The 14,714-nt window shown below is 43.9% G+C and overlaps 1 protein-coding gene across 1 annotated transcript; it reads right to left on the bottom strand.

The window, feature by feature from the left end:
* Nucleotides 1-2,015: 2,015 nt before the first annotated feature.
* Nucleotides 2,016-14,324, bottom strand: LOC134007115 (sodium/potassium-transporting ATPase subunit alpha-1). Its single transcript, XM_062446283.1, has 22 exons — nucleotides 14,164-14,324; nucleotides 9,823-9,936; nucleotides 9,595-9,654; nucleotides 8,238-8,441; nucleotides 7,893-8,006; nucleotides 7,669-7,803; nucleotides 7,451-7,568; nucleotides 7,105-7,373; nucleotides 6,698-7,006; nucleotides 5,978-6,112; nucleotides 5,584-5,776; nucleotides 5,215-5,390; nucleotides 4,989-5,125; nucleotides 4,607-4,757; nucleotides 4,304-4,472; nucleotides 4,064-4,218; nucleotides 3,822-3,945; nucleotides 3,492-3,637; nucleotides 3,237-3,367; nucleotides 3,030-3,131; nucleotides 2,693-2,784; nucleotides 2,016-2,284 (listed from the first exon to the last, which is right to left on the bottom strand). Exons 1-22 carry the CDS (start codon nucleotides 14,173-14,175, stop codon nucleotides 2,256-2,258), a joined length of 3,075 nt encoding a protein of 1,024 aa, XP_062302267.1. The 5' UTR covers nucleotides 14,176-14,324; the 3' UTR covers nucleotides 2,016-2,255.
* Nucleotides 14,325-14,714: the final 390 nt, after the last annotated feature.

Below are 14,714 nucleotides of genomic sequence, written 5' to 3'. Positions count from 1 at the left end.
CACATATCTCCTGCTTCTGCCCAGCTTAATAAATGACTTGACTTAAACAGAGCTCAGAGAGCCGACAGGACTGGAACAGTTATCTCCTGTGAATAACATCCTGTCTTTTCATGACATGATCCCTGTCTAATCCTCCAGATTTAGGGCTAATCCTCACCCTCTCACCTGAGTACACTGTACATCATCTACAGGGGTTTCTGCATGTCAGATTTGTTTAATGATTTGAAATATACAGGCCATTTTCCCGGATTTCGTATGTAAAAAAACACTGGTGATAAATTATAGCTGGTGACGGGTAGCGATTACTGTGACTGAACTCATAAGGTATTTCACAGCAAAGGAAGTTTACTATGACAGTGACACAGGGTAAGAAAGATGGACACAACCAGTATTAACAATTCTGTTAACCCAGCTATCATTAAAAAAAAAACACCATACCTTTATGCTATCTGATTTAGGACAGATGCATTGTCTGCTTCATCCCCAATCATGATACCATTATCAGAGAAGAACCTTTTTTGATTTGAGAGTGTTCTCCTCCTGTAATGGGGGAACTCCAAGGTCTTAATGTGTCTTTGACAAGCAGCCCATTAGATACCCTTGTCACCCATAACCCCACCCCCCTCCACCCATAACCTCCTCCCCCTCCTCCTCTCCTGGCTCTTCTGCCCTGTTTTGGGTTCCCTCTGCCACTGGGCCTCTCTGTGGATAAGATTCAAATTCTCCTACCCTTATATAGCCTTTGATTCTCCTGCCAGCTGCATCACAGAGGCCACGCTGTGCCCATAAGGAGAGGTCCCTAAGCTAACTATGCCCACTCTCCCATGATGAATGGTTAACTCAGCTAGTGCCCATGTCAGTTTGAAGCTTAGCGGGCTAAAACCAATTTAGTTAAGTGGATGTTTAGAAAAAGCTTACATAGCATACATGCTGGATAAGTATTGGTTTTAGAGTTAGCTAAAGTGAACACCCCTAACATGTATCCCTCACCTCCATCTAACAATTTCTTAACTTTCTTAGAGGATGTTATGTAAGAAGCTCGCAGCAAAAAGTCACAAAGTTATGAATCCCCAGAGTGTTCTGGGATGTGATGTCGATAAAAATTGGAAATTATAGAATTCTGTAGTGTTAATGAGCCTGAGGGTTTAGGTTGGTTTAGTCAGTTCAACCCAAGTTTGTCTCACTCATCTCTTATGGTATTTTCCGATTTGCCAGAGTCAGGATTTGAAGGAAGGACTTTGTATCATACTAACCTTGAACTATTGTCATGCAAAGACATCTAGACTCTTGAATACAGATATGATAAGTCATTGACTTTTGGAACGACACTTCGGACCCCATTTCAGGATTCAGCGGAGTTTGAAATAAGAAAAATGTAAGTGGTGTGGGAGTGGGCACACTGCCACACAAGCATTTTCAAAGTATGGGCGTAAAACCTTAAGTTGGTAAACAATCTGCTGTCTTTGCAGTCCTATGCTACAGTAAAACTTGAATGATGCAATTGTGTCTTCTGTTCCTTATCAGAGCAATACTGTTGGAGACAGTGGTAGGAGTAAACTACTCAGTGGGAGGATAAATACCATTTAGCTCTGTTAAACCTCAAGGCGTATAGATTTGCATTCCATAGCTATAAAAAACACTCATGCATTCAGAAAGGACTGTCGATGTAAACTATTATAACAGTTGTATCATGAATGCAGTCTCCAGTGTAAACTGCTAGAAAGCAAGCCATGGGGTCCTCACAGTCAAGTGCTGCTCGTTGATAAGGCTTTCCCTTGTGCTACTGATAGGAGTTTGGTCTGGCTCCACCCCATAGCCTGCATTTCCATAGGCTTGTTGGTGCTGAAAGGTCAAGTAGGGTCTTATGGAACACAGTGTGACCATGCGTGTATTTTTTCTTTACCAGCAATCTACAGTACACATGACCCTTAACTGATTGATTTAAAAAATTACTTTGTCAAATACTTTCCACTAGAATTGTATAGTAATATTCAAAATAAGCACAAGAAACCAGATTGGGACCTGACTGAGCGTTTATTCATATTACTGTTAAAAACAAGTATAAAATTGGTCCTGTTCCAGAAACAAGGCACGCAATGTCAATGTCTTGGTCATCACGATCTCAGTGTTTTAGTATCAAGCATTCCCTATATAAAAACACATCCAAATTTTACGGGAGGTTAAAATTTCCGAGCAGCAAGCCAACCATGCAAGAAAACTCGAGTGATGCAAACTGGATGCAAACTGGATGCTTTCTAGTAGTAGGTCTCCCTCTCCACCCAACCTGAAACAACAAAAAACACGATTTAGAGATTGGGATCACATGTGCACCACAGCTAGCATGCCAACTATCAGTGTGAACGTAAGAAGGAAGACAACAATCTACCAAACAACAATCAGGCTTGTTTGGCATTTTATCTAAATATGTGACAATACTCCAAAAGATTACACTACACACCCAAACAGAGTCCCTGTCGGATCACTGCATCACCAAAAGCAGCCACTACATAATACTACTCTAGAAGTGCCTAAGTACACCTAGTCCTAAAATCTCCTTGGGACCTAGAAAATAGCTAGGTTTGGTTTCCCAGGTGGTGTAGAAAAGCCAGCAGCTTATGGTTTGAACGGATAAATCTGGCAGATAATGTCGACTTAGGGCAAAAAGCAATAAACAACAGGATTTGTCTCTTACCTCCCGGACTGCGTCGCAGGATCAGTTTTCGGATCTCATCGTAGATGAAGATGAGGAGGGAGTAGGGGAAGGCACAGAACCACCAGTTGGGTCTGTGGAGGGAAAGAAAACAAAAACGTGAGTCAAAAATAACAGACCAGAGAAAAGATCATAACAGCGGAGAAGTCTTTCTCAAGATAGACCATCGTCTACAATACAATACTTTTCCACCCTTACTACAAACCAGATGTAATAATGTAATGCATGACTGAAAATTGCCTTTTACTGTATTCCTTTATATTAGGTGGAAGGTATATACACATTTTGGAATAGAGACTTTACAGGGTTATCTACTTACTTGAGTGGGTACATTCTCAGGGCAACATCCATTCCAGGGCAATAAGACAGGAAGGCAGCCAGGGCTGTCTCCTCAAACAGGCCAAAGATCAGGATCTTGTTCCTGAGGTTGACATAGATGTGAAATTAGTGACTGTAAGGTTGGTGGACCGTTAGGAACAGCTAACTTTTAGTATTGATTGTTGGATTGACAAATTCCATCACAAACCTCATTCCCTGCTGGAAGACAGAGTTCCTTCTGGTCTTACAGATGATCAGATCAGCCCACTGTACAACCACGATACTGGCAAAGAAGGCTGTGTGGCAGGTAAACTCCACAATCTTTCTCTGCTCGTATGTCTGAGGCAAATAAGGAGGAAAACCGTGAATACATCATCTAGTGGTGTTTATAGTATCAGACCAGCATTGTTTGTTGCAAATATCACTCATTGAAGCAAATCACAGAAAGGTTGGAGGTACTGACCCACTGCTGGCCATAGCTGTCCTCCAGGTCATTGAGAAATTTGTTGTCCCAGTTCACACGGATGCCCAACAGTGTGGAAGGTAGGAACCCGTTCTCAGCCAGGATCACAAAGTAGGTGAAGAACCCGGCTAGGGCCTGAATCATACCTAAGATGGCAGAAGCAGGCACAATTACCTTCCTGCTTTGAAGTAGAAGACTTTTTAGAAGGGACAAGACTGGAGTGGAACCCCTGGAGGGGGGGAGCACCTAGCCACTGCCAAGCCTTTACAGGACTATTACAAGACCTTTATGGAGATGCAAAGTGTAAAGATGTCTGAAAAAGCATCTTACCGATTTGGCCGTATGCTATGCTGATGAGTCTCTCATTGACCAGTTTGTCTGTTTTGGGGTTTCTGGGCTGTCTCTTCATGATGTCACTCTCAGCTGCTTCGTAGGCCAGGGAGATGGCAGGAACCTAGAAGGGAAGGAATGAAAAAAAGTAAATTTCCATGCGGATGAAGTGTGATCAAGCATCATGGTGTGTTTTCTTGAAGCTCATGATGACATGAAAAATTCTCACAACAAATGCTCACCATGTCAGTTCCCAGATCAATACAGAGGATGGTGACGGTTCCCAGGGGCAATGGAATGTTAGCGATAATAAAGAAAAGGAAGGGGGTAATCTCTGGAATGTTGCTGGTCAGGGTGTAAGCAATGGACTTCTTCAAGTTATCGAAGATCAGACGACCTGGAAAGAAAAACAGCCAAGATAAATAACTAAATTATTATCTTAAACCTTTCATTTTATATTCCAAGACTTGAACTATCCTTACCTTCTTCTACCCCAGTCACAATGGAGGCAAAGTTGTCATCCAGAAGGATCATGTCAGCAGCCTGCTTGGAGACGTCTGATCCAGCAATGCCCATGGCAACACCAATGTCAGCCTTCTTCAGGGCAGGAGAGTCGTTCACACCATCTCCTGTCACAGCTACAATCGCACCCTGTGGATCAGGAAGTCGAAAGGTTCAGGAAAATATTTAAAGGAAAAGGTGAGAGAGACATTTCGTTTGACTGTGCCTTCAGCTAAACCTTCTAGCACTATATAAACTTCATAAAAAGACAAGAGGATTACTACCTGGCGCTGGCAGCCTTCAACTATGATCAGCTTTTGTTGAGGAGATGTTCTGGCGAACACAATCTCTGTGTGGTACTTCAGGATATCGTCCAACTGTTCAGGAGACAGGTCCTTGAGGTCACCTCCATGGACCACACAGGCTTTGGCATCCCTGGAGAAAAACCAAGAAGAATCATATCACTGATCCCTCAAAACATCTTCCCTCCCCAGAACATCGCTCGACTGGAACAGACTTCTGTAGTCTAGGCCCAGAGGACAAACAGTGATGCAATCACTGATGAAATCACCTTTAAAAAAAATGAGCCTAATCCTTCATCTTTTCCACAAGAAAATATTTTGTATCCTTTACACTAGTATTGTAGGAGAGGAACATATCCCTTACCTTGGGTTGACTTCAGTAACTGGAATGTTAAGACGTGCAGCAATGTCCTCAACAGTCTCATTGCCCTCAGAGATGATACCCACACCCTTAGCGATGGCCTTAGCAGTGATTGGATGATCACCAGTCACCATGATAACCTGAAGGATGAAAGGGGGCAAGTTGATAGGTCTGATCATTGAATTCCTACACTAACAACATTTTATTTTTTAGTTCAGGGTGATCATACCTTAATTCCAGCACTCCTGCACTTGCCCACAGCATCAGGCACAGCTGCACGGGGAGGATCAATCATGGACATGAGGCCAATAAAGCACAGGTTCTCAGTGGGGAAGTTCACCTCCTCTGCATCAAACTGGAAGCCCTCAGCAAATTGGTCATCAGGAAGAAGAAAATGGCAGAAACCTAAATGGATATAAAATGTATATTCGGTGAAGGAAGCATACCATTTTATCAAATCAAATGTTATTTGTATAGTCCTTTATAGAAGCAATGTCATAGACGGCTGTCATAGACGGCTTTACACGCCATGTGTTATCTATACACGCCATGTGTTCAAGTCTCATTACATCTGACATGACCAATTACACTCCCTTACCCAGAACTCTCTCTCCCAGGCCACCCAATTCCATATAGGCATTCTGGAAGGCGTCTTTCATCTCATCGTCCAATGGCTGCTCTTTGCCCTGGATCAAGATGGTGGAGCAGCGGTCCAGGATCCTCTCAGGAGCTCCCTTCATCACTAGCAGGTGCTTGGTCTCACCCTCAACAGTGTTGTTGTGAATAGAGAGCTGGGGAAGAACAAAACCCATTTCTGAATACCAGGACCAGTAATACCAGACTTGTCCTTAATGATCTGTTGTTATGTATACAAACTCTTGGTTGAATAAAGGTCGGTTTCCAGTCAACCATTTACCAAGTGTTAGTGCCTTAGTGGAGGTTAGTGTGGTATAGTTTTGTGGGTAGTGATAGTATGGGTGTAACCAACCTACCTGGTATTTGTTGGTGGAGTTGAACGGGATCTCAGATATTTTAGTGTACTTGTCTCTCATCTCCTGGACAGAGCCACAGCACAGTTCGATACACTTCAGCAGGGCAGACTCCGAGGCATCCCCGGCCACATCTCTCTGGGAGTGTAAGACAAGGACCACACATTGAGAATCAAGAACCCTCTCAACCAGCATGCTCATTACAAACATGTTGTGCAGAAGCTTCGGGCATCTGATTTGTGATGGCCTGCTTAAGAAGACGCTGATGTAAAATAACAATTATTCCACAGGCGTTGCTACGAGTTAAAAAATAACCACCCAAAAAATGTGTACAAGTAAACAATGGATGCGTCACCCACACTTGTTCAAACTGTGACAAGAGGAAAATTATCCCAAGGGTGAAATTACGTATCACAATTACAGCTCATCAGAGGCTTGGAATAAACAGCTGATTAGTGGAGTGGGGAAATGAGAGGTTATGTTCTGGGGGACTGTGTGAGTGCAGGAGGCCTGAGGCACCAAAGGGCCTCACAGCGGCTAAATGACATTAGTCACAAAGCAGACCAGATGAGTGACACACACACACACAGTAATAAAAAAATACTAAAGAATCAATATTGCTAAGTCTTTTATATCCGATTTCCCTTTCCACAACAGACTTGGTGGCTTATTGTGAATGTGGACAAATGTATCAAGCTCTGACAATGGCATCCCAGCACTCACCTTAAGGATAGGCAGGTTGGACTGCTCTGCCAGGAAGACAGCACGGTTGCAGAGGCCAGCGACTCTAGCCAGGGCAGCCCAGGTGGCAGAGCTCTTGTCGAAGGAGGTCCCACTCTGGTTCTCAGTAGTGTCAGCTTCATGGATCTGGTTGTCAAACCACATGTGGGCCACAGTCATCCGGTTCTGGGTCAAGGTGCCAGTCTTGTCGGAGCAGATGGTGGAGGTGGAACCAAGGGTCTCCACAGCTTCAAGGTTCTTCACCAAGCAGTTCTTCTTGGCCATACGCTTGGCAGTCAGAGTCAAACACACCTATAACAGAAAGACAAAATTAGTAAGTTTGTAAAAACTCTGAAGAAAACCTGCTATTTAATGAAGAAGGAAACTCTGTAGACAATTTCAGTACTTACAGTGACTGTTGCCAGGAGACCCTCTGGCACGTTGGCGACAATGATTCCAATGAGGAAGATGACAGCCTCCAGCCAGGAGTATCCAAGGATGAGGGAGAGGACGAAGAAGGACATCCCAAGGAAGACGGCCACACCAGTGATGATGTGGATGAAGTGCTCAATCTCAATGGAAATAGGGGTACGTCCGACCTCGAGGCCAGAGGCAAGAGTGGCGATACGACCCATAACCGTACGGTCACCGGTGTTGATGACAATTCCGCGGGCAGTTCCTGTTGGATGGAACAAACATCAGACCCCTGCGTACAGACCCCCTTTAGGACTATGAGAGAGTTGAAAACGAACGTACCTTCAACACAGTTGGTGGAGAAGAAAGCGATGTTCCTGGTCTCCAAGGGGTTGTCATTGGAGAAGTCAGGGGTACGTGTTTGGGGCTCAGATTCACCAGTGAGGGACGAGTTGTCCACCTGAGTGGGAAGAGACAATAACAATTAAAAACAGCAATGAATAACAATGGTGTGGGTGGCACATGACACATTTGGGTTAGGGGGATTTTGAAGTACCCACCTTGCAGCCGCTGGCAGAGATGATGCGCAGATCAGCTGGGATCCTGTCTCCTCCCTTCACCTCCACCAGATCTCCAATCACCACCTGCTCAGCGTTGATGTTCATCTTCTCACCGTCACGGACAACCAAGGCTTGCTATAACATTGGGGGAAATCCAGGTCAGAATCTTTTCAAGTTTAAAGTGGAAACGTGCCATCTAATTTCTCAAAAGAGTGAAGCTGTACCTGTGGGACCAGGTTCTTGAAGGAATCCATGATCTTTGAGCTCTTAGCCTCTTGGTAGTAGGAGAAACAGCCAGTGATGATGACGACAGCAGACAGCACAACACCCAGGTACAACTGTGAGGAGAAAGTGCATCCGATTACTACATGAATGACCACAACTCCCACTATGCTTTAATACTACTTGAAAATATTATTATTCAGTAAATTCCTTCAAACTTCTCTCCTTGCCTCTTTGTCAACATGTTGGAGCATATACAAAGCCTTAGTTCAAGCTACATTGAAATTTAAGAATGAGGAAAGGAAAGAGGACTCAATGAATCTCACTTTTTATTCCACCAGTCTTACATTGTCATTGGCTGGTTCATCTTCCATGGCTGCCTGGATACCGTAGGCCAGGAAACAGAGGATGGCACCAGTCCACAGCAGCATGGAGAACCCTCCAAACATCTGCTTGCAGAACTTGACCCATTCAGGGGTAGTGGGGGGTGGGGTCAGGGAGTTGGGGCCATCGCGGGCAAGGTTCTCTGCAGCCTTGGCACTTGTTAACCCCTGATGAGAAACAAGATGTTTGCATTACTTATCAGATGTAATAGCAGGAGCAAATGAAGGCTTTACAAACTGAAAAAGATTGTTTCCTCCACGGACCACTGCTGCTTTGTTTTAAAGTCCATATTGTAGGCTACTAGTACAGCTAGCTATGTTTTTTTAAAATGCCGGTAGTTTCTGTTGGTATTTGTAATTTTGTCATAGTAACCCCCTTGACTAAAGCGGTTCTCACTTCTAGTCCAGAACTCTTTTCGGGCTAAATTGGAACCAGTTTTTTGGGTTCTTATCCGGTTCTTAGGCTGTCAAAATGTAAAGAACTGGTTTGAGATTAAGCACTGGCTCTGAACTAGCATGCAAAATGCGTTGGTGGAAAAGGGGTCTAAGTGTTAACTCCAGGTGAGGAACCAGGAACGAGAAGTAGTTAGCTAGGACTCTGGAGACAGTTAAGGTGCTGGCGGTTGCCTGGCAACTTCGTACAAACGGTGAAAACAGGGCCATCTTCCTCCGCTGGGAAAATCCTGTGAAATCTGGGCTGAGAGGTACTGAGACTGTTGCTAGCTGCCTGGTGAATTACTCAAAAGGCTCCTAAACCCTGCTCCAAAGTTTGGAGGCGGTAATCTACCATTCTCCTTGATCTCCTCAATATGATCAAGCGGCCGTTTGCACGGATGTCAGTAGAGGATTATACCCCCTTCCTCAAATCAACTGATGTTCTGCAATTTTTGTATTCTTTATTACACAAAATATTGCTGTAGGAGAGATCCTGAGGCCTCAAGAGGCTGAAGGTGCAGGTTGTATTCAATAACCCCCCCACACACACACACTTGCATTTTCAGTTAATTCCAGCACACTGCTAAATGAATACACTATCAATATTAAATTCAGACACTTTAATCCAAATGAATGTACAGGGGGGTTTTGAACCTGAAACCTCCTGATCTGGAGTCAAACCCATCCTATAAAGGAGAAACTACCCTTGGCTACCCAACATTGTTTTTGATAGGTGGAGTTCTCAAGAGAGCGGAGTATGTTTATTTATGAAAGTTGTCATCACAGGAAACTCAATGAATGATGCGAGGCAAAAGTGAATGAGTGAGTTGAAGTGCATCAGTCCTTGCTGTCGAATGTAGACAGTGAATAGGCTGTGGTGACTCACCCTGCTAAGGTCTGTGCCGTATTTGCGGTTGAGCTCATCCAGGTTTAGTTTATGATCGTCCTACGGGACCAAAAGAAGGAAACATTCAGTGACAAGCATAATTCTTCATTGTTTGGTACAAGAATGGACAATTGGAACAGAATGAGAGATAGAGATAGAGATAGAGAGAGAGAGAGAGACAGAGAGAGAGAGAGACAGAGAGACAGAGAAAAAGAAAGAGCCACTCACCAGATCCACTTCCTTCTTCAGCTCATCCATGTCCTTTTCCTTCTTCTTGGCCTTGGCCTTCTTCTTGCTTCCCTGCTCAGATGTCGCAGCCAGTTCATACTGCTCACGTCCTTCCTGCAAACACACAGAAGAACATCCTTTAGAGAGACAACAAGACCAGAGTTTCACACCTTCTAGATCCAGTGTTTCCACCTTGGGTGTTCTAGATGCAGTTGCATGGCCAGGGTTCTACGCTTACTTTCTTCCCATCTCATTGACACTTTTAAAAGTACTGGTGATCTGACCACTGGCAAGTTCTGATGTGTTCATAATCCAAAGACCACAAACCACTATCACTGTAGCCACCTGAATTGCTTTTCTTTTGCGTTATTTTTTCCTTCATCCGTTTTAAACCAGTTCTACTGTTGGGACAAGGACCTAGATGATAATGCCTCCGTTAAACAGCTGAACACGTGTGTGTTATACAATTACCTAGACACTGGTACTGCCACAAGATGGGTGAACCGATAAACATCAGTGAGTGGTTAGTTATCATCTATTATTCAGGCACGCAAAGCTGTCAGGGCTGGGTGGTTTAGTTCTGAAAGCTTGTCTTATAGCCCAAGGCTTGTAGCACTTGAGAACTACAAGTTATTGTAAGTAAGCTATTTAGTAGTATGTGTGTGTGTGTGTGTGTGTGTGTGTAAGGGGGGGGGGGGGGGGGGCAAGGAAAAGTGTATATATTGCTGTAGGAAGAAAATCAGATTTTTATGGAAGGCACTCAGTGTGATCCCAAAATGTGTAATTCCTCAATAGGCTGTAGGAGGGAAAAATACATTAGACTGGAACAACAATTCCAAGGGGCCCCTGAAGAGTCTGCTGTGGCACAGTCCCCTGTGGTCTTCACATTAGCTGACAAGCCCACTGAACAGTCTCGCTCGAAACCCTTGAAAAACACGGATCCATACTACTTCCTGGCTGGAGCAACAAAGCTCTCACAGTGCTTATTCTCTTAGTGATCTGTGAACTCAACATGGGGAGACAGGATGAATGCTTTTAAGTTTTCAAACTAGATTGTGTTGTTAGTGACTCAAGAGGAAGCTACTCCTTGACAAACAGGAAAGAAGTGTGGATGACTGGTGTGGAATCTCACACAGAGCCTTCAAGCATACTAAACCATTTTCCCCTACTTGACTCAGTTTGCACATCAAATGGCCTTTTTCACTTCGCTTAGCTTGATCACAAGCAATGATGGAAATGGCTTGAAATTGTTAGGGTGGCTTACAACTGTACAGACATGTTATTCAGATCCTCCTGCCTAACCAGGTAGATAACTACCCACTGATCTGAGACTACTGTAGTAACTTGGTCTACAAGTCATTGACAGCACTCTGTGGCTAGCGTCTACATGGCCTTTCTCTCACAGGTTTGACAAATAGTATACCGCTACTAGATGTTCTAGAAGAGTGTACTGGTCAGACAGAAAGAGAAACAATTGAACAAAAAGTCAGAGAAGGGAGACGAAAGATTGAAGGCACAGCCTCCATTGAAAGAGAAGAGAGAACCTGTTTGAAAGAAGAACTTTGTTCAGAACAACAACAGCAGCGACAGAGCGGACCTTCAGTGCGGGGGCTTCTCTCCCTCTTTCTCAGAGCTCAAAAAACAACAGCACCTATCCAATAAGGTCGGAAGGGACAGTTGAGCGGTTGCATATTTTACAGTTGGGGTTGAATTCCTGCAGACACCATTCCTGGATCTGTTCCTGTACGTGTGCCAAATACAAAAGCTGCTCACTCAAGCGTAATGTCCCCCCCCCCCGTCCCCCCACGAGGGACTTTGCCCCGTTGCTACCGGCGACATAACCACACCTCTTGGATATCTGAATGCTGAATGGGTAGGATCACGTGCTCCTTCACTCCCCTTTTACTCCCCCCGTCCCACCCCCCCCACCCCGCTCACAGTCAATCTGCTTCTTTCTTCTGAAAAAAGTTCATTAATTCACACAAAGTGTGTTTAAAACTCCACCCACGTCCTGCGGAAGTTCACAACCACAGTAGCACGACGGTCCTGTAGTGGACGGACCAGATTTTCAAACCGAGTGAGTTTCTATGTCACTACGTTGTGAAAAGCACAGCCTAGTTTGGCTTACAGTACGCAGGGGCTCTTGCAACATGGTAATTGTAGTTGTATGAGAAAATGATTTTAAGGGGGAGTACACCTAATGTGTGTTACTGCGTCATCATCCTCCCTTACCATGGCTGGCTTGAAAAACATGCAGAACACACACACACTCTCTCTCTCTCTCTCTCTTCTAATGTTTGTGCAATGAAAGAGAGAGAGAATGGTGGGGGTGAGATGTGTTTTCTGTCACAGAGATGGGGTGGTTGTGACCAAAGGGCCGCCTAATACATTGTGACTGTCAGGCAGAAAGAATGTTAAATCCTCAGAAGCAAAAGGCAGACACAGAGAAAGAGAGAGAGAGAGATGAAAGAGACAGAGAGAAAGACAAAATGAGTGAAGAGATGATAGAAAGGCCTCTTACTTCCACCCTGCCCCCCTGAAAAGTAGAAATGGGCAGCTGGGGCCTCAAACTGATCCCTTACAACAACAACGCCACCACCACTAGACCAAGCCCATGGGCAAAGTTTTTTTTTTGCATATTAGCTGACTGTGCAGGACTGTAATTTGGCCATAGGTTTCAGTGATTTAGCTAGTTGGTGGCTTCAACCATTTTCTACTGAATACTGTAGCCTAGCGCTTCCCTGCGCAATCCAATCCGTTTTTGAATCAGACATACACCCCACCCCCTTGTGCTCGCGTTGGTGAATGGTTACAATGCGGCAACTGGTGCCCCTCATCCTTCCCTCCCTAATACTCCCCTTGCTGTATCTTTTCAGTTTCTTTGCTACCTCTGCCACCCTCCAACCTCTCCTTCCCTGTGCTTGATTGCATTTCTCACTCCCTCATATTACCTGAGAAAGGCTATCCCTCCCCCTCTTTGACTTAAAGAAGGCTCTACTGCTAGTTTGACCATCCTTTTTCCTCGTGTCTAGGCATATGTGGGAAGATAATGGACCTAACCAGAGGAGAGAAGAGGGAGTGACAGAAAGGCCATGCAGGAGACTACCTCACATGTATATCTTCCACTAGATCTTTCTGTCTTTCTCTCCCTCACTGGCTGTGATTGCATAATTTAGCTATGTGCCTATTGTAGAAGCAGCACAGCAGGGAGTGGCTTGCCCTTTACATGATGATATTGCCCACTAGACCTCCCAAACCCACCCTGGAAGTCCCTACAGCTACACTAAATGACAATACAACAGGTAGTGCACCCAAATCAATTTTATCACCATACCAGGTGACCACCAATTATTCTTCCCAGATAAATTACCATTTAAATTCAAATGGGGGAAAAACATGGAAATTACAGGTTTTAAGAACTTTAAATGTGGGATAAGACTAGCACCATGGACACGTAGAATTTCAGCCTCATATGGTTCCAAAACGGCGCACATTTAAAAAAGGTCCTACTTTACCACGGAGACAAATCCTCGGGACCAACACAGTTGGAAATGAATGCCGAATTTCAAAAGGGGTGATCTTTATAAGGCTTTAATACACCATCAAGACAATGCACCGTCAACGTCCCTGCACTCACTAATGTCCCATTGTTTTGTTATGCACCCACCCAGATAAACAATAAGGTTATTATATTCACGTGCAGCCACCCCAAACCAACAGCTCGTGGATTACTATGACACCAAAATGACCCTCTACTCTGAAAATAAGTGCTAAAAAATAATAATCTTATTTGTACAGTAGCAGACATTCGCTAACTTTTGACGGTGGAGTCGTATCTGGCGGGTTTTCAGACGCAGTTGTCTGTACCTAGTCACAAGATTTCCCGTATCTCTGACGGTCCTCGCGAGTTCACACACACTAGGCCAGCTTTACACAACTAATATTGCTATTTGCTTCACTGAATCATTATATTGTATCATTCAATCTTTTACAGATGTTCATAGTGCCGTCATTTTCCAAAATTAAGTCTACGGCGTTCCCATGGCAACTTGTGGAACATATCATTTTATTCCTACTAAAACGAAAGTTTTAGCAAAGATTCGCTTTCGAAGACTGATCAGAGCCGCCTGAACAAAACTGCGGAAGTCTTCATCGCAGGCATTTGAAAATGCAGCGGCGCTAGCACATGTCAAACATGGACAACAACTTTAAACTAAGTCATTTCTAACAACCATTGTTGTTGTTATATAAAAGTATTTTGATATTAAACTGACACATGAGCTTTACAATTTCACCGTAAGTGAACGCATATGATTTAAGAACAAGAAAAAGTTAACTTACTCCTCGCCCCATGTTGGTTGCTTTCTGGAGGATTCAACTAAAAAAATAAAATCCCAGTTTATCTTATTTTATTTGTATTTAACTTGAATTGCCTCCTGGGTGTGCCCTCGTCCACACGTGTCACTCCACCCGGACACTCATCCAAGCTTTCTCTAGTTACAAGGTCCAATACTTATATACAGTGAGTTTATTCGATGGTGACGTCTGCACTTCTTGCCATGGTAACATAGATGGGGCGGAGTCATGATGGTTGGACGATTTACAATGATCAGCTTTCATAAAGAAATGGAGAGGCCTATGTTTGAATCATTCCACCTTTAACATGGGATACTACTATTAAATCCATTACTACATCCACATTCTACAAAATCAATTCCTCTTTTGAATACGATTTATTTCGTTTTTTGTCAGACAGGGTTTTATGAATCAAGTAGAGATATATTACAGGATTTGAGGAATTACTCTCTGCGGGTGGCTGACTTGAGCAATCTATTCCACAAGAATTAAGCAACTATATGACAATTTAGCAGACACTTTTATCCAAATTAACG

The sequence above is a fragment of the Osmerus eperlanus genome, chromosome 21 (genome assembly GCF_963692335.1).
Source record: "Osmerus eperlanus chromosome 21, fOsmEpe2.1, whole genome shotgun sequence".
Taxonomy (NCBI): Eukaryota; Metazoa; Chordata; class Actinopteri; order Osmeriformes; family Osmeridae; genus Osmerus; species Osmerus eperlanus.
The sequence above is the reverse complement of the archived record's forward strand: the minus strand, read 5'-3'. Positions and strand labels throughout refer to the sequence as shown.

Coding starts and splice junctions, on each gene's coding strand:
- LOC134007115 (XM_062446283.1), bottom strand. Junction 3,946..4,063: donor TTGATCTGGGAACTGACATG/GTGAGCATTTGT, acceptor CTTCCCTTCTAG/GTTCCTGCCATCTCCCTGGC. Junction 3,132..3,236: donor GTCTTCCAGCAGGGAATGAG/GTTTGTGATGGA, acceptor TGTCAACCTCAG/GAACAAGATCCTGATCTTTG.